At 35.9% G+C, this 20,245-nt stretch overlaps 1 protein-coding gene across 2 annotated transcripts; it reads right to left on the bottom strand.

The window, feature by feature from the left end:
• Nucleotides 1-10,819: 10,819 nt before the first annotated feature.
• Nucleotides 10,820-19,895, bottom strand: LOC113734951 (uncharacterized). 2 transcript variants are annotated; one of them, XM_027261734.2, is made up of 5 exons: nt 18,931-19,241; nt 18,109-18,492; nt 17,352-17,657; nt 16,772-16,863; nt 11,002-11,996 (listed from the first exon to the last, which is right to left on the bottom strand). In XM_027261734.2, exons 1-5 carry the CDS (start codon nt 19,090-19,092, stop codon nt 11,132-11,134), a joined length of 1,809 nt encoding a protein of 602 aa, XP_027117535.1. In that variant the 5' UTR covers nt 19,093-19,241; the 3' UTR covers nt 11,002-11,131. The 2 variants fall into 2 exon arrangements, with proteins under 2 accessions (XP_027117534.1, XP_027117535.1); XM_027261733.2 differs by having other exon boundaries at nt 10,820-11,996; nt 18,109-19,895.
• Between the last annotated feature and the right edge of the window lie 350 nt (nt 19,896-20,245).

The raw sequence follows: 20,245 nt of genomic DNA on the forward strand, positions 1-20,245 counted from the left end.
AAAATTGGCTTTCTTCTTCAGGACAATGCACATCTTTTTCAAGAAAATAAAAAGCTGAAAACTGAAAGTGATTTCTTAAAAAAGAGTGAGACTGTTTTACATTTTGAACTTAATAGAAAAATAAGACTTTGTGAAATGTTCAAAAAGGAACAAAGTGATTTGAAAAAAAGAATGAATAATTTAAATGAGTTGCTTAAACACAAGAAACAAGTCTGTTTTCAAATGAATAGGTTGAATTTTAATTCCAACGAATTTGTTATTTATAAGAGAAGACAAGTAAGATTTATTAAACCTGTTCATATAAACAATTCTTTGATTATGTGTAATTTTTGTTGTCAAAAAGGTCACATGAAAAGTGATTGCTATGTGAGAAAAAATATGAAAAAATGCATGAAATGCATGTGGATAGTTAGACATGATACTAACTTTAACAAGTAGGAGATACTGGTAAGATTGATGAGATTCTTGTTCATAATGCTTTTTTGTAATTCTCTTTTGATATTTCTGGTGCCTTGAACTGAGTTTTTCTTGATGTTTTTGAATACTATTGAATTTATATGATGTCAAAAAGGGAGAGAAAAGAACAATTCCGATCTAATGATGATTTGCTCTCTGTGATATGTTGGTATGTTAGTGATTGCTAAATTCTGGTATCATTTCTCTGTTTTTGTTTGAAATATTGGATTTTCTGTTATTGTTGCTAGATTACGGTATGAGATTTTCACTCTCATCTTATGATGACAAAAAGGGAGAGAAATGGATGCTATGTGAAAGGGGGAGTTATTCTAAAAATGGATACAATGAGTGAGGGGGAGCTTATGCTCATATGCTCAATCTTTTCCTTCCTTCCATCCATTGTTTTGTCATCATCAAAAAGGGGGAGAATGTTTACCTTGATTCCTATCTTTTGATGTTTATAAAACAATGGATAATACTAATATCTTTTCAAGAAATATTTTCAGTTATGAAGCAAATCAGATTTAAAGATTAATCACATTTGAAAGGGACAAAGAATGCTGAAGCTGTCGGACGCTCAAGAAGAAAGGATCGGTCGTCCAATACTCATTGCGCAATTTCGGACGCATGAAGAATTCCATCACCGACCGTCCGATGGGATCCTTTGAAGTCGATGAAACCATCGGACGCTGAATATGTCTCCACCGGACGTCCGATAGAAACAAGATGATTTCTTAAATCTCTTTGTTTGCTGTCGGACGCACAAAGAGCTTGCACCGGACATCCTAAAGATTTCAAGAAAATTTCTTGAACTCACTGCCTGCGTTTGGACTCACAAAACCAGTCTACCGGACGTCCGACACTCCCAACGGCTAGTTGACTGTTCAGCTACTTTCTATCCATTGGAAGCATTAATGAAGCACTTTCTTGGTCTCCTATAAATAGTGCATGATCAAAAGGTTCAAATAACTTTTGCACACTGAAGATACAAAAGATCTAGAGTGATTTTAGTGAGAAAATACTCTTCAAAGAAAATTTGTAGTTTTAGTGGTGTGAGGTTCATTGTAAGCTTTTCATTTGTGAGTGAATACTTCATGAGTGTAGTTCTGTGAGAATTGTCCTGAGGGATAGTAAAACTTCCTAACTTGACCGAGTGGTCTTCGGGGCAAGGAGGAGGTGAACCTGCCTTTATACGCAAGAGTGATTGTAATTCATCAATTTGAAGAAACTTATTTGAATTAATCTACAAGCTCAAGAGGAGTTTGGTAGTTAATTGGTTTACAATTCTTTTCTTTTTATTTATTTATTGTTACGTTTGTGATCTTTAAATTATTTATCTCTTCTACTCACAAGCACTTATGCTTTCTTATCAACTGCTCCATTGTGTGGTAACCTAAAAAAGAGGTTGTCTTCAGACCTTACAAAGTATTAGTCAACCTAATGGGTTTTGTTTTGTGGTTTAGCCCACCAAATGGGCTAGACTACACAAGTCCAATAATATCCCTCTCCAACTCATTTGGAGGGTTCCACCAAACCTACCTCTTATCTGTAAAATAAGAGCTTCTCCTTAGACAATATCTTAATCAACATATTAGCACCATTATCATCACTGTGAACTTTTTCAAGTACCAACAATTTGGAATCCAACACATCCCGAATCCAATGATATCTTACATTAATATGGTTGGATCGAGAGCGAAATGTAGAATTCTTGCACAAATAAATATCACTCTAACTGTCACATTGAAGATTGTACTTCTCTTGCTTCACACCAAACTCCTAAAGAAATTTCTGCAACCAAAGAGTTTTTTTTCATGCTTTAGTGGTCGCGATATACTCTACCTCTATGTTTGAAAAGGCAATATATTTCTGCAACTTATTTTGTCATGATACTACTCCCCCTACAAAAATCATCAAGTACTTAGATGTGGATTTCTTGTTATCGAGATCACCTGTCATATCTGTATTGGTGTACCCATCTAACATAATTTTACCATTGCCGAAACACAAACACAATATGGAAGTTCACTTGAGATACCTGAGGATCCACTTGACAGCATTCTAATGCTTCTTACCAGGATTGGAAAGATACCGACTGACTACTTCAACTGCATGAGCAATATCTGGCCTAGTATAAACCATAGCATACATCAAACTGCCAACAGCCGACGCATAAGGAATCTTTTCATGTCTTGTTTATTTTTCTCACTTATATGACACTGTTTAATACTTAACTTGAAGTGACCTGCAAGTGGAGTAGATACTTCCTTAGTTTTGCTCATGTTAAACCTGTCAAGCACCTTCTCAATGTACTTTTCTTGAGATAACTACAAGTTTTTCACTTTGCCTGTCCCAGGAGATTTTCATCCTAAAAATCTGTCTAGCCGAACCCAAATCTTTCATTGCAAAGGATTTTCTTAACTCCTTTTTTAACCTATCAATTTTCATAGCATCATGATCAAAAATCAACATGTCATTAACATACAGCAAGAGAATAATAAAATCACCATCAGAAAAATTCTTCACATAGACATAATGATCATATGCAGTCCTATGATACTCGTGGTTTGTCATGAAGGAGTTAAACTTCTTGTACCACTGCCTTAGTGCCTGTTTCAATCCATACAAGGTCTTTCTGAGATGACATACAAGGTTCCTTTTACCATTTTCTTTGAACTCCTCTGGTTGCTTCATATAAATTTCTTCTTTCAAATCACCATGTAAGAAGGTTGTTTTCACATCAAGTTGCTCAATTTTCAAATTCAAACAAACTACAATTCCAAAAAAACAACCCAAATTAACGACATCTTTATTACAGGAGAGAAAATTTGCTCAAAATCTACCTCTTTTCTAACTAAACTCCCTCACAACCAATCTTGCCTTATATTTTGACTGTGAACTGTGGTCTTCAGTTTTCAACCTATAGACCCATTTATTTTTTTAGTACTCTCTTGCGCTTAGGCAGTTTTACCAAATCATAGGTGTGATTCTCATGCAAAGACATCATTTCTTCTTGCATAACTTGCAACACGTCTTCTTTCCTCTCATACTTGAGAGCCTCACTATAAGATTCTAATTCTCCTCCATCTGTCAGTAACATATACTCATTAGGATTATATTTGCTAGAAGGTCTCCCTTCTCTAATAGATCTCCTAAATTCATCTTGTGGTGGTGGTGGTGGTGGAGTTGATGGTGTCTCTTGCTCAAGTTCATCATCAGTAGTGTCGTTACCATTAATATCCTCTCTTTGCTCTGTGTTACCTCCCCAATGATTAAAATCAACAGGTACTGGAACTGAATCTGGATCTAGATTTGAACTAGTAGGAATGTCATCTGAGAATTTTAGGTTGTCACCTTTATCAATATCCTCAATGATTTGATCTTCAAGGAAAACAATATCCCTACTCCTGATCACCTTTTTTTCAATAGGCTCATACAATCTATAGCCAAAATCTTCATGTCCATAACCCAAGAAAATATGTCACTTTGATTTTACATCAAATTTTGACCTCTCATCTTTGGAAATATGAACAAATATCCGGCAACCAAAAACTCTTAAGTGTTTAAAGGACACATCTTTTCTCGTCCATACTCTCTTTGAGATATCACCATCCAGAGGAACTGACGGAAAAAATTAATTAAATCAACTGCAGTCCTCATTGCCTCACCCCAAAAAAGATTTTGGCAATTTAGCATTGGAGATCAAACGTCTGACCCGCACAGTGATGGATCTATTCATCCTCTCAGCTACTTCATTCTCTTGAAGAGTTTTTGGTATTGTCTATTCTAGTCTAATCCATGGGACTTGCAGTATCTTTCAAATAGTCCTCTGTATTCACCACTGTTATCAGCACAAGCACACTTTAACTGCTTGCCAGTTTCCCTCTCAACTTTGCTATAAAAATCTTTGAACATATCCAAAACCTGATTTTTGGATTCAAAGTAAAACACCAAACTTTTCTAGCAAAGTCACCAATAAAAGTTATAAAATAAACAGCACCTCCAAGAGACCTATTTTTCATATAGTAAACATCAATGTGCACCAACCCTAACAGATTCAATTTTCTAGAATGAGAAAAATTTTGAAATGCAATTCTATGTTATTTCCCATAAATGCAGTCAACATAAGGTTTAAGTGCATTACCTCTGATTTCAAGTAGAAACTGCTTATGATTAAGTGTCTAAATCTCTTTTTCACTCATGTGCACAAGTCACTTATGCCAAGGGTCAATGGAAGAATCACAAACTGCATTCACTTCTCCCTTCCCCAACTTGACTTGCATTAAGTAGAGGGTACTCTCGTTGCAACAACGAGATTTTCTTTACTAAGTTTTCATTTGCTTGCACCTTGCGAGTTATGGTAACCTTCATTGTGAGGATTCATGTTTTTATTTCTAAAATAGTTATTTTTATGATTATTTACCGTAGTATTAGTTATTTATATTATCGTTACAAGAATTTCTTTTAAGTTTCGCTTTATCGTGCAGTTCACATATATCAAGCCGAAACGGTTAAATGGAGATTTAAGAAATTTATTTTAGACTACTAAGAGTGAATAATTATAGTGTTAAGGAATTATATTGAAGGTTTAGTACACAAGTGAAACGCGCGCGCGAGTACTATTCATAGTTGACTTTTGTACAAATTTTGACCACAAATCACTTAAGCTTCCAAGAGAAGCTTAATTCATTAAACACTCTCTCTCTCCTCACCTCCCATAGCCGGCCAAAACACTCCAAGGAAGAAGAAGAAGAGCTCTCTCCATTTCACTTCAATTTTGCTTCCATTTCACCTCAAATTTTCCACACAACTCACATATCACTTGGAGAGCAACTCTAGCTTGGTGAAAGGCTTAATCTTGCGGTTTCTTGGAGCTTTTGTGGTGATAAATTTCTGGTTTTTCAAGAGCTCAAGAGGTATCCATTATCTCCTCTAATCTTTCCATTTTTCTTCAAAGTTGGAGCTTCAATTGCAAGGGTTTGAACCCTAAGCATGAAACTAAGTAAAGGACTTGAGGAATCTATTTTTATTCCTTTAATCTTTAGGTAAAGGTCTTGAGGTGAATTCTAGGTAGCGGGCTTGAAGAGTAATTGCTTGAATATGATTGTTATGTGTGTAGATGAAAAGATTATGGTGAGAAACGATAGAAAAATCGAAGGAAGATTGCACTTGGATGATGGCCAAATCTGTCCTGTTTTTGCCGTGCCTTTATTTCGAATTTTTTATGCTCAAATGACTGTGAAACTGATTTATATATGTTGTATATGGTGTGTAGAAAGTTTCTACCAAAAATCATTTGAATTAATTGAGCAAAACTTGAAATTTTGAAATGTAAAGAAATCTGAAAATGTGTTCAGGCAGTCTGAATAGTGTCTCTTTGAACGAATATATCTCTTTGTACAGACGTCAAAATCAAGTGACGCTTGTAGCATTTGAAACTAGACATCTGTAACTTTCCAATGGTATAAAATTCACTTTCTGGTTCGAAATGAGTGAGCCGTAGTGAGTCGGCAAAATTGTTGCCCTGTTCTGATGGCCTATCCGAGAGAAAGGTAGAAGCTGCATTTTGTGTCTCTATTTTATCTCACTTCTGAATTGATTTTGAAAATTATTTGTTCTGATGAAATGTAGCCTTATGATTCTAGTTTCCAACGTCACCAACCATTCACAATTCCAAGTTGTATTGAGTGATATATGGTTCAATTTCCAAACTGCAACAAAACTGGAAAACCCTTCTTTTTTGCTGGCTGACTAGTTTGGTAGTTTGTGAGATATTTTATTTTGAAATTTTGATGTCAACCAACTATGAATTGCTTATGAAATGTTTCTTGGACCTTGGTTTCACAAATTAACCAAAATGGGACTGATTTCATGGTGCAAAGTATTTGAAAAAGAAAAGAAAACAAGAAGACAGATTTGTCTTGGAAATTTCTTGAACTTTGGTAGTTTTGTTAACTACCTTTCCGTACGAGTTTTTACGTAAAATTTAATAGAGTAGTAGCCCTCATATGGAAGTTGAAATGTATCAAATTTGGTGTTATTCTAAGACCATTTCGATACCCAAATGATGTGCCAAATTTGTTCTTCAAACCTGGAAAATTTACTGAACTGTCTTCGATTTTGGCCAATTTTGAGCTGCTATATTTTGGCACTCAAAACTCTGAATTTAGTTCCATTTGTTGTGTTTGAAGCTTTGTTTAGAACTTTCATTGTGTTACAAATTTCAGGGGCTAGTTCACTCTTTGTGAATTTTTCTGAATTTCCAAAGATTGCCGAAAAACAAGACTAAAATTGTCTTGTATGCTTATATCAGCCACTTTGAGCTGAAATTTGAATGTTTTCCGTATATAATCTTGGAAAGGTGCTTTCTAGAAAATTTTAGTACTTTGAACCAAGATTCTAATGATATAAAGTTTTCAAATTTTGGACCTATTGAGTGCAAGTTCTGGTTTTTCTAAGTTTGACGTGCAAAAACTGAAATTTTCTGACTCGATGGGAAATGAATTTTTGGAAACTCTTCCCTATCCTTTGATATTGATTGACCGTTTTAAACTTGATTTCATGAAGGAAATCAGTTTTTCTTGTGTTAATAAATCCTCACTTTTGAACCTTTATTTTGAGTGGTTAAGGTTCTTTGTTTGAGGTATTGACTAGTCTAAATGAGTGTAATTTCTTTATTGATAAATACATAGTTGCGAGTGAGAATAATTGTTAATTGTCCAGGTGCTGAAGGAGATCTGCAAGAAAATCTCGAAGCGGATGCCTAATGACTTACTTGCTCGTTCACTCACTCTTATCTTGATTTGGTGAGTGTCAAGTGTGTGAAAAATTGTTACATGTTTAATTGTTATTATTGATTGAGTATATTGAATATGCGGTGTCGAGTGTGTACTTTATCGCACTCATTCTCGTTTAAGTGAATTGTACTTGAATTGTTTAAAGTGAATTGCTTGAAGTGAATTGTTAAGTGTAATAAGTGAAGTATTGCAATGGGTAATTATGCTATGATTGCATATGTCGATTGGAGTGAATCTCCTCGACTCCTAGTGATAATAGTGGACGTCCAAATCCCATCGGCCACCCTTGCGACTCGAGCCGGCATGGGCTTGGTCGAGAAACTTGGTGAGCCATGAGAAAAGTGTATAAGCTTGATCTATTGGAGAGATCTCGCTTGGCATACTCGAATAGTGTCACCTTATATAAAAGAAGTGCGGGACCAGAGCAGGGGGAGTAACAGTGAAAGGGAAAAGTGCAAGTGAAGTTCTACGGATTATAAACTACCCGATTGACGGAGTATCAACTCGTGAAGGTACTGGATCGAGCAAGTGGAAAACAGCTCCTGAGAGCTCCTGTATCCTTATCAAGTGTGTTTTATTATTAATTGTGAATTACTTGAATGTTACAGCTTTCATTCTTGTTCAAGTGTTATTGTTATTTGAACTACGTGTTTTGCATGTTTTCTTGGCCTCACGAGCATCCGCTCACCCCGTTATATTTGTTTTCCTTAACAGGAGTTGAACTTGAAGGGATTATGGAAAAGCCTACTTGATGACTCTTTTGGCTAGAATTTTAAAATGTATTTGTCTAGACATCTTTTGGGAAATTGTATATTTTGGAAAAGTAGATGTATTTTGAACTTGTGGTATAAGATTGGATATTTATATATGGAAGCGACTTCTCTTTCTTACTTCGTTTCATCTCATTAGTTGTTATGGTATTAAGGTTGAACGGGATTTGTACCGAATCCTGGCGAGAGTTGGGCAGACATCCTGCCGATACCTTTTGGTTCGCCTTAGGGAAAAGTGGGGGCGTCACATTCATCATCAAGTTTTCCCGTAGAAACAAGATTGAGGCGAATATCATGACCATATCGAGCATTTCTCAAGACTAGCTGGCACCCAATATTTATGTCCAAATATATATCTCCCATACCAACAACTTTGCATGAGATCTCATTTTCCATCCTAACATAGTCAAAGTCTCCTTCAATGTAGATTGAGAAGAAATGCCTATGAGAAGTAACATGATAGGATACATCCAAATCAACTACCCATTCACTGTCATGACAGGTAATATTCACATATCCATCATCACATAACACAAACATATCATCATGAATTGTCACAACTACTGTAGTTTGTTCATCATCTTTTTCCTTTGCCTTGCCTCTGCTCTTTTTCTCAGCTTGTTTCTATTTTAAAATTTTGCACTTCTTCATATAATGCCCCTTTTTTTTTTGCAATAAAAGCATGCATCATTTTTTTGTGACTCAGACTTGCTTCTGGATCTGTCATTCCTGTTATAGGATTCTCTGTTTTTGCTTCTTCTTCTTCTTCTTTCTTTCTTTTTTATCACCAGGGTTTGGGATTCATTCACAATTCCATGTTCCTTCCTCCTGAGTTCTTCATTCATCACAATCTCTTTTGCTATAGCCATGGTCAATACACCATTCGGAGTTGAATTACTGATAGAAACCACCATTGCCTCTCAACTATCTGGCAGTGAACTGAACAATAGCAAAGCCTGCACCTCATCATCCAAGTTCAAATTCAACGTAGTTGCTTGGTTTATCAAACCCTAAAAATTAGAGAGATGTTCAGTCATGTTTGTACCATCTTTGCATCTAATTCAAGTAATTTGCTTCAAACAAGAGGCTTCATTTAAATCGATCTTTCTTTCGTATATACTTTCTAACTTTTTTCACAGTACATCAGCTCTAATTTCATTGGTAAAGTGGTGAAAAATACTCTGACCAATCCACTTTCTAATATTCCAACAGTTTTTATATACATAACAACACACTTTTGAACACTCATATCAATTGATCTACCCTTATCACATAGAAGAGGCTCAAACAAATCTTCACAATATACGTAGTCTTCCATTCTAGATTTTCAAATTGAATAATTAATTGTATTCAATTTTATCATACAACCACTATCCGAATCATTCATTTTAACCAGTACAGATGAGCAGTCGAACCTTATTGCTCTGATATCATTTTGTTGGGAAAGGTGTATCGGTACAAGCATACAACATCAAAGTTAATCCAGAAGAAATTACTCTTTCCCTAAGTACCAGTTAAAATAGAAACAAACTAAATCACTAAGCAACGATGTCAACAATAATAATAAAATGCAAAAAAATAAAAGGCACAGGATACCAAATTTTTTAACGTGAAAAATCCAAATTGAAAAAAATCACGGGTTCTAATCCGATCAAAAAACTTCACTATCACGATAAAAGAAATACACAGATCTACCCGAAATATCTAGATGACAACAATATCACCAATATCAACCAAGCAAAATTATTACAAAATCACCCACAACAACTACAACTGTCAAAGAAGTGGGTTTGAAAGTGTGTTATCAAATGAAGAGAAAATCCAAAATATAAACTAGTAGAAGGGTAGAGTTTGATGAGAGGATCATGTGGATAAAATTTCATCACAATCGGGTTTCGAATCACCCTCCAATCAAGACATTGAAGTTGTTTTTGTCTCTATCTTCTCTCCCCAATTTCTCTCTCTTCATTTCTCTCCAAGAAAGACAAAAAATGGCAACTGAACTTTTTCTTTTTCCTTCGGTTGATGAATGATGTGGTTGAAGCTTTTCTTTTGTTTCCAAGAAAAAAAAATATATATATTAGTCAACCTAATGGGCTTTGTTTTGTAGTTTGGCCCACCAAATGGGTTGGACCACACAAGCCCAACAAAAATAATATCATTATATGACTTTAATTTTTTAAGCAATTTTGACGTATTTTTCCCTTTAATATCTTTGCCCCCACTTACATAAAGAAATTACGAAAATTTTCATGATCGGAAAAAATATTTTCTTGTATGAGAGATGTTTGGATTTGTTTTATTTTGAAGAGAGCGCGGGGAGAGGGATAGGCTGGGTGGTACGGGAGAAGGGAGTGTAAACAAGAGATCTCGAGTTTGAATCCTCCTACTTACACTAAAAAAAAAAAAAAAAGAGCGCGTGTTGTTGCACTTTGAAAGATAAAATTACGAGGTTAATTCTTGTTTAGACATGCACATGAAAGTATGTGAGTGTGGAGAAATCACTAGATTGATATTAACTAGTAACCACCATGTGATTGTGGAGAATCCGTATCCGTGGTCTTTCGATATCTCATTTACACCGCCAAGGCTGAGCCTGGGCTTGCAAAGGCCCGACTAGCCAAGGCCATTGATAAGTAGCATTTGAAAGGATTTAACTGATGTTGAATCTGAATTTAAAAGTACTCGGAACCTATTTTGCCTAATACTTCTTCAAATTGATGATGCTGATGAACAACACGATGTTCTAACCTATTTAGAATGAAAATCTAAAATAGCATCAAAAGTACCACAATCTTTGGAAAATAGAACGTTTTTTCGCTACACTTCCACTGGTATATCTTCAAGAGTTCTTGAACAACATCTTCAAAATTTGGAAAATGACAACAGTATCTCGAACTGCACGACAATATTCTTTCCCCGTTACAGGGATTTCAAACTATATCTGAATCCACTGTAGGAATTATGTACAATGAATAGGGTAGATGAACTCCTCTAACCACTTTGCAGTCAAAGGGCCCTGACCTGTTTCTGAGATTAATGTGTAGTAAAATATCAATCTACATGCTTCTTTCTTGAGCAACAGTGACTGAAACCTGTAGAGGGAAATTATCTCTTTAGTTTGTCTTGAACCATTGGTGATGATTGTGAGCCACCACCAAGCGCTGCAGCCGCAGATTCCACGTGAGTTAGAAGATACTCGTATATCTTCTTTCTTATTCTGTCAATCGTCTCAGAGGGGATTTTGGGTGTCTCTTCTTCATCCTTGCTAGCACCAATCTCATCCAACCAGTCATTCACACTCTTAAGCTGAGTTAACATGCCGGCAATTTGACCATTATCTGATAGAGTTGAAGTATCAACATCTGCATCCAGAAACCTTTCAACAAATCCTAAGAACCATTCTTGAGACTCCATCTTCAACATGTCAGCCAAGTCTACAGCCTCATCAAGCCCATCTCCCTTGAGCCATTCCCTTGGAGGCGAAGAAGCTCTTGCCTTCTGACTTGCAACCAGCCCATCTGACAAACGGCGTGGCATTCCTGATTGGAAAATCTTAGACACTGCTGTCTGGCGGGGTTTAGTTTGGTTCTTAATGGCTGCACTCTTTGTAGAGTTTTCAAGAACTAAAATTGGTTGGTTTCCAGATGTAGTTTTTGAACTCGGAGCTGAATGTGAAGCAGAAATTGGACTTAAAGTGCCTTGTTTGCTACATACTGTGAAGGACGACAAATTTGTAGCTAACGCAGCATGGACCCAAGATGTTGCTTGTTTTCGTCTGTCTGATGCTACCTTTAGCGCTTCTTCAGAGGGATTTTCTTCGTTATCTGGAGATGAACCAGCTACCATGGTTTTTGATAGAGCATCAGCAACCAGGAGAGCATTATTCAAACTTGCATGAAAAGTCAAAAATTGCTCCACTGCTGGTTGAGGGCTCTCTTCTTTAGCAGAGGAACGCAACTCTGAATATGCGCTGCAAAATGACAAAAATATTAGACACTACCCAGCAGCAAAACAATTAATATACTATTTTAGAAGTTCAGGTAAGAAGTGAAGAACTTGACAGACATAAAGAGCATGGAGGTATAGGGAAGTTAGACACATGACAGCAACTATTGAGGCATACTTTCCACTCAAAGTGGAAAGTAACTTGGAAAGTAACTGTAAACAAATAGCAGGTGAATCACATGGAATCTATGACTTTAACTAAACAAAAACCTTCATAGTTCAAAATATATCACATTACCTTTTAATCTTCTAAGTATGGGCATATAAGCATAAACCGATTTTAGTGTTTTATGGACTCATCTCCATACAACATCCAATTTATTGAACTTCAAAGAGTGTCGTTCAAACAATTTCTTGAAAAGGCCTTATGCTTCAAACTACTGATGCTCTTTACTGATTTCAGCTATGCTAAAGGTGTAAACAAGTAGCAGGTGAATCACATGGAATCTATGACTTCAACTAAACAAAAACCTTCACAGTTCAAAATATATCGCATTACCTTTTAATCTTCTAAGAGAATGATATATGGGCATATAAATCATAAACCGATTTTAGTGTTTCATGGACTCATCTCCATACAACATCCAATTTATTCAGTTAAATTGAACCTCAAAGAGTGTCATTCAAACAATTTCTTGAAAAGGCCTTATGCTTCAAACTATTGATGCTCTTTACTGATTTGAGCTATGCTAAAGGTGTAAAGCCAGAGATGAAGCATGCTTTCTGATGTGGCCAACATAGAATTAAGAAAATTTGAACTTCCAAAACTGCCTGGACAGGACAAGAAGCAATGCTTTAGATTGGAGATATCAACTGAAATGACAAAACTTATGTCACACTCGTTTCAAATTTCACTGGTTGGCACAAGTAAAAAGATATAAGACAAAAGGATAACAACATAGCAGCAAATGGCATTTGCTGAGCAAAGGATGACAGGCGCAAGGTGCATAGGATACATGAAAGGCTAAAGGTTATTAAACTTAAGCAGCTTATATCTTTTGTCCTATGTTTTCCCAGTCAATACATGCATGTACAAAAGTACCATTGGACTTTGGCAAACAGAATATTCTTAATATTTAAATCTTTTCCCCCTTTACAATATTGGGAAATACTAAAGAACCCAGCTTGATTGCAGGTCCTAAAAAGTCCAATAACTCCAAATAAACAAAATTGGCATTATCCCAATTGGCTTTCCGGTATCTTAAGTTGGAAATATGTTAATGAAACGTAACAGGTGGAGGAAGTTATTGACCTACTAATTAGGTTTAGATAATATAACAGATGGACATGGCACCTTAGAGTAGAAAGAGATAACTTGGACGTTATTATGATGACCAGAACTTCTTCATGAATTCAATTAGCTATTCTATAATTAAGAAATATAGACATTAATATCTTACCATCAATTGGTAATTTTCCAGTTACATGAAGATTAAAATATCCTCAATTATAAACCTTATATGGATTTGTTTATGTTTCATATCCAATTTGTGAGCAGTGAAAAGCATTCCATGAGAATCCAGTAACTCTCAGAGAACAGATTAACGTTTATTTCTGTAGATATAAAACTGCAGAAACAGAAAACAATCCACCATTTCCAACATCTCACATATGAAATGATATCCACTTATCAAAATTGGCATTATCCTATATATCTGGCCGTGTACAACAAAGCATTTTTTGTCAATGTACCCAGTGGATAAGATCAGGCTCAACATTGTTCTCTTGCCATTAATAAATAAAAAAATAAAGGCATTTTACGGCACTTGTCAAATAAGAAGTACAACAACACGAAACAGGAAAAAGATCATTTCTTCAACTCATGAAGAACTGTAAGAAATCCAAGTGTTGTCTATCAATGTGTGAAGCAGTAGTACAACACCTGGATCTCCTAAAAATCAGGTCAAACACCTTCTAGTAGCAAATTGTCCAACAAAATTAAATTAACATAGATTAATGCAGAAATGCGGTTTGAAACTGAGTTCAATTACCTGTATAAAGAAGTTTTGCATAGACATAGCCAATTCGTACATGTTATTTGAGGTGGGTGCATGGCAAATATCTATGAGTTCAGTCAGGTTGGAACACAGGTATTCATCCTCATGCATGAGGTTAAAATTTTAGAACTGGACCTTGACAAGCTACTTAACACTCACAATTGACGTCTGGTAACAAATTGCCACTACAAACACGGATTTGTAAGAAATGAACCTGCTGAGGAAAAATTTAAATATGACTATATTCGTAATGCATAAGTGCATTAATCTCATAGAAAGAGTACTTAGTAATTACTTTTAAAAGGCTACTAGAAGAATATAAGGCAACATTACTTTTTTAGCTTTATCACCAATTGAAAACCACTAGAAATTGGGGAATCAGTCAGCAACAGAATGACACACTCAGCCAAAGAAAGATGATGGAGAGTTGGCTGAAATGGGCACTAAATACTTTTCGAGAAATCTCCTCCAAATGACTGGTACAATGGGTGGCCCCAAAGAGATGTAAAAAGAATCATGTACCAATGGCAAAACATCCATCCCAGGCTAATATGTGGGCAGGAATATTTTGACCTCCTGGATGCAAGTAGTAGAATAAAACTCTTTCACAACATTCAAATTGACAGTCAATAGATAATGCTAATTAAGATCATCAAACAGGCCTTCTATATGCTGCACAACGATCCAACACTTCTATCCTTACTATTATGGAAAATGTGTATGCATTTCTTTCTAAAACTAAATGTCAAATAAAACATTCTTCTCTGTATTACAATCCTTTCACATCATGACCATGTTCCTTGCTGTCTCAAGAAACATGGTTTTTGAGTAGCTAAGAGGTTCCGCGCCATCCCACAGACATGTCTTCACTAAGTGTCATGTCATGAATGAGCACATATTAGATCTTTTAGTATCTGTTAAAGACTGGACCAAGGAACAAACTTCAGTTTCTTTCTAGCACCTAAAGCTTACTTTAAAACCTTGAGCACTCGAATAATTATGACTCATTCAAGAAACAGTAAAAATGAAATCTGACTAGTAAAGCAACACTACTGTGGAAAACCTTTCAGTAAGAAGTTGGAAGACAAATTCTCCCCAAATCCAAATGAATACAGAGCTTGAAATAAATACTAAATCAAAAAGAAAGTTAAAAATATGTGCATCTATTACACAACTGAACTGAAATTTAGTGAGAGTAGCCGACTAGTGGGGCTGATCTTTTTTGGGTATATAATGTACTTATAAGGAAGAAACATGTTATAATCTAAATGTTATCATCCAAGGAAAGTGGATACTATCATGGAAGACATTGATAAATTAATGACATTTACTGCAAATAAAAGAAACATAGGAAGAAGACAGAAAGCAATATTGCAGATACTAACTAACAAGCAAATTATTTTCTCAACTTAACAGAGACAATGGCATGATAAACCATTAAATTAAGCAGAATGGAAAATTAGCATTTTTGCTTGCCCCTGATAGTGATGTCAAATTCCTGAAATCACTTCAGCTCTTCTGGAGAGCCAAAAACAAATTTAAATAATCACACGATACATCAGAATTAGATAAAACAGTTGATCATACTGTGCTAAAATTTCTATCTCATATTCACTGGCGATTTTTCAAGTCTACTTGAACTTGGACCAAAATGAATATCACTCAAGGCTCTCCCTTAAGTATTTATTCGTATACTTTGACTCGACCATTACAATTACATATTGTATCTAGGAAAAACTGGAATAGAAAGAATAGGGCCCTGAGTTTTTAATTCGGTGTGCAAAAGATTTTCCACTATTAATCCATGTAGCTGCACCAAGTGCAGCTTCTCTTGTTGACTGGAATCAACTCCAAGCTCAACCATTACCATCAGACCCAGAACCGAAGACCTGTTGATGTCACAATTAACACTCAAAGAAACTTGCTCGCTTTTAAGCAATAAGCTAAAGCTTGACAGAAATCTATCATGCAAAAAAGATAGTGCACATGTAATACAGAAAGCTTGCACATTTACAGCCAAAAAAGTACCTTGCAGTATATCAGAAGCCTTGCAGTATAGAGTGTAAATTAAGTAGTCAACCATCTTATCAGGGAGGAAGAAAAAGAAGTCCCAAGTTCCTTAAGAAAGATGAATTATGGTGCAAAACTAAGACTCTCTACATGTATGTTAGTTGAGAAATATGATCAGCTCACATACAACATCTCACAAAGGCCACCACAAACAGATTTTTACATCGTCATCTATAAAACCATATTATGCACTGTCATTGTCCTTCAGTACTAGTATAAACCTGGCCGAGCACCTGAAAATCAAGGATCAGGTTGTACTGAAGATGCAAAGTAACAAACATCCCTACTCTTTCCCACCAACAGTTCTTTCACTGAGTAATTTTTACACAAAAACATCTAGAAGCAAAAAATTCGGGTGGCCTCTAACGTTCAGTACAATTACTGTTATGGCTTATAAATTATTTTCACCGATTAGTATAGAGATGCCTAACTTATACAAATTAAAGGTTAAAATTGCAATAAACTTATTAAGAGCACCACTGGATCAATTGTGCAGGAAATTTGACAAGCAAGCAAAAAAGTGTGAATAATCCACAGGACGAATTGCAATTAATAACCATAATCAGGCCTGCAGTAAATCCAGGGAGTTTAGGGGAATTATAGTTAACCCCAAATTTAAGAGAATCAATAGGATAGGTTTTCATTTTAAAAGTATATTCAAAGTAAGAAGTACCTTATACATCGGAGCAAGCTTTCTGCAGCTGAAGCTTCTTGCACTGCCTCAATCGCAGCTGCTTGTGCAGAATCTCTGTGCTTTAATATTTCCTGTCAAATTTATCAAAAAGTTTCATTTGAGATATCATTCTCCAAAAGTGACTACATGCGAATTGATTCGTCACTTGCCGTCCCAAAATGGACAACAGAAACTTCCATACATACTGTGTTTCAGAAAAAACAATAATACTAGTGGCAGCAAATAGCTGAAATCTCTCACAGGAACAGATAAAGGGATCTGTTAACAAAGTGTTGATGCAGAAATTGTAAGTGGAAATTATAAATAACCTCAAAAGCTTATGATCAAGTTTATAGGACCCACTTTCTTTTCCTTTTATACCATCTTTTGTGAAGGATACAGGCACAGTGAATCAGAATCACAAGCAAAACGCATGCACATCAAAGCTATGTGAAAAATAGCTTATTTCATTAGTTAGCATGATTCTTGCTATACCATTAACTATAATGGATTCACAACAAGGTACCTGTAAAGGGCCAGGCAAATTCACTGTACTGCAAAGAAGTTATGAATATCATACCTTCCCAAGTTTTGCTATTGATGGAGGTAGTGAAGTCCATGAGACACTTCCATCTGTAAATCTTCTGTTAGTTAGAGAAACCTTTACGAAGTTTCCGCCTAATCCAAGAGCAGCAGCATCCCCTGGTAGTTTCTTTGCAACAGAGCTCTTCTGCCTGGTTGACTTGTCAATATCAACCATATCCCCATTTGCAGGGGCCTTTTTTGCAGATGAATGAGTATTATTTTCCAGTTTTGATGCTTTTGATGATGTCACTTTCTGCTCCTCTTTATATGGTAATCTTTCGCTAACTGATTTTCTTGGAGCCTACAGGGATTTGGAGAAATCAAAGGTGTCACGTTTCAACTGCTTTCCAAAAGGAATATGTCAAAATGAATTATGACAACAGTACCAAGATGGATTATTCACTTCAGAAAAGGATTAACAGTTGGAAAACTATAATTCTTTTTAAACCATTTAGACATTCAAATATACAAGTTTTTAGGAACTTCACTAACTCGTGTATTGAAAGCATACAGATTCTTGTCTTAATGGTTCACACAACCAAGCTACACACCATGTAGTAAATACACTTCATAAAAACTGTTGCATGCCAACTTAAGCAAAGCAACTTTTTAGCACTCTCAATTTAGTTGAAACTGAATCACTTAAAAGAATCAATACAATCAACTGGAGATGAAGATTTCCCTTTTTTTCAATTTTTCTTCTGTTGCAGATTCAGAAATCAAATCATAGGCTATAAAAGCAGGAGACATACTGAAGTACTCCGAGCTTCTGGCTTCAAATCCTGTTTGATGGCTTTCATTCTTGGACTTTCTCTACTCCTCACCTCCATGTTTCCTTCCCAGCTCTTTCTCAAGGCCTTGGGCCCCAGCTCAATCCCCTGGATTGCATTCCTACCCAAACTTCCAGATGGAACTTGTTTCACGGATGAACTAGCCGTGCGAACAGGACTGACCTTTTCCCGTAACCCAACTTTAGCAGTAGCCTTCTCCAACCTGTCCAACCCCTTAATCTTTGCCTGCTGCTTAACTCCATTAGCAAACTTCTCAAAAGAAGTCGGCAACGAATAACAACTTGTTGGAGATGATGGAATTGACCTCGAACTCGAAGACTTTGATTTCCCCAAAAAATCTTTCTTCTGCACTAAATTCACGTTCAGCTTTGACAATTGAGATTTAGATCGAACCAATTTAGGGGTAGCTTTATTTTCATGATTGTCCTCTTTAGTACTTCCATTTGATCTCACGGGTGAAGACTTGATGTCCTTCACCCCAGTATGCTCATTCCTTAATTCTTTTGTCTGTGATTTACCCTTATCTACTGATTTCGAGCCTGAAGATAAATCACCATTATTATTAAGGAAACCTAAAGAATGAGTTGCAACTATATCTTCAGGGCTTCCCAAACAAGGGTGTCTCCCAGGGACTAACCTAACACCCTGGAGAATAGGCACCGGAGACGCTGCTTCAAGCCTCTCAACATGTAAAAACTGGCCTAATTGAATCTTATCACTAAGAATAAGATCATGCTGCTCATCAGGTAAAGATACATAAGTGGCATGGGAAGAATCTGATACCTTTAAATAAAACCCCCGATTGGGGAAGAGCTCACCGCCTGCTAGTGCAGGCACAATGCTCACCACTTGCAACAAAGATGACCTGTGCTCACCAGCAATCTTTACATCTGTATTCATATGCTGCAGAAGCTTCAATAATACTCCAGGTACCAAAGCAGCCATTCTTCAAGAAAACTTCAATCTGCATCACTTTGAGAAATTCCTAGATGAAAAAATATCAAGACTCACCTCTTTAAGCACAATAAATCTTGCATCGGGGACAGGTCCGCTGAAGTAAATTCAGATGTTAAAAGGGCTAGAAGCTCATACACCATGAAGCTATTTTTCACTCCAAAGCAACAATCTTGCAAGAAGAATGTAAAATGGAACCAAACAGATCAAAAGGTCGATTTTTGGTACCAAAAACCGGGGTTCAATTCAACCCTCTTGAGATGTGCAATTTTCCCAAGGCAGAGAATGAGAAATCCTGATTTTCAAGAGCTAAAAAAACAGGATTTAGCTAATAGCAATGGTCAGTCAACACCAAGGATGAAGAGAAGAGGAAAGACTGGTATTTGAAAGAGGGTTTACAATAAAGAACTGTTTTTTCTAAAATTTTGCTAGTAAAAAACTGTTTTTTTTCAATCTCTTTTCTTGGACTTGTAAAGCTTCTGCTGTTAAATCACAAATGTGGTTTGAATATCCTGTGGTTTGGTATATAAATTGTGGGAAGTTAGTTGCAACAAGCTCAGTAGCTTTCATGTAACAGTAGGTGGTGAAGCAAGAGTGATAAGGTGCTGGCAATCTGGCATTAATTGCTGAGGACATATCCAGATTGGAAATGGGCAACTTTTTGAGCGGAATAATTACTTATTGCTGTTCACTGTTCAGTGGGATTAGATATAATAATGAGATAGAAAAAAGAAACAGATGAGAAAACTTCAAAGCATTGCCCAAACTCTCTGCTTCTGAACACGGGAGGTCCTCAAATTGGCAGGAGATTGGTTGTTATTGTCAAATAAAATTGATTGAAAAAAGAAATTATGAAAAGAAGAAAATAAAGGGAAATTCGCTTATCTAATCCTTCAATTTTTTCTCCAATCCAAATTTAGTCCCTAAACTTTTATTTAAGCACTTTTAGATCATATACTCTATCTTTAACCAAGTATGCCTTTGAGTCAAATTAAATGTTTTCTGAAATTTCAACTGTATGGGATCTGAAAACATAGTAATGATCTTTAAGCTTATTCCCCTCCTAGAAACTACCTTTCTTGATTTAATAGCTATGGGTTTGTTTGGATTGGCCTTTATTTTTCTAAATATATTTGCTTACATC

Source organism: Coffea arabica, chromosome 3c, assembly GCF_036785885.1.
Source record: "Coffea arabica cultivar ET-39 chromosome 3c, Coffea Arabica ET-39 HiFi, whole genome shotgun sequence".
Taxonomy (NCBI): domain Eukaryota; kingdom Viridiplantae; phylum Streptophyta; class Magnoliopsida; order Gentianales; family Rubiaceae; genus Coffea; species Coffea arabica.

What these genes read in the sequence shown, in the direction of transcription:
- LOC113734951 (XM_027261733.2), bottom strand. Translation starts at nt 19,092, where the DNA reads ATGGCTGCTTTGGTACCTGGAGTATTATTGAAGCTTCTGCAGCATATG. An exon ending in CAGAAGCTCGGAGTACTTCA is followed by an intron (nt 17,658 to 18,108) that starts GTATGTCTCCTG and finishes AAATCCCTGTAG; the next exon opens with GCTCCAAGAAAATCAGTTAG. An exon ending in AGCTTGCTCCGATGTATAAG is followed by an intron (nt 11,997 to 16,771) that starts GTACTTCTTACT and finishes GTCATTTTGCAG; the next exon opens with CGCATATTCAGAGTTGCGTT.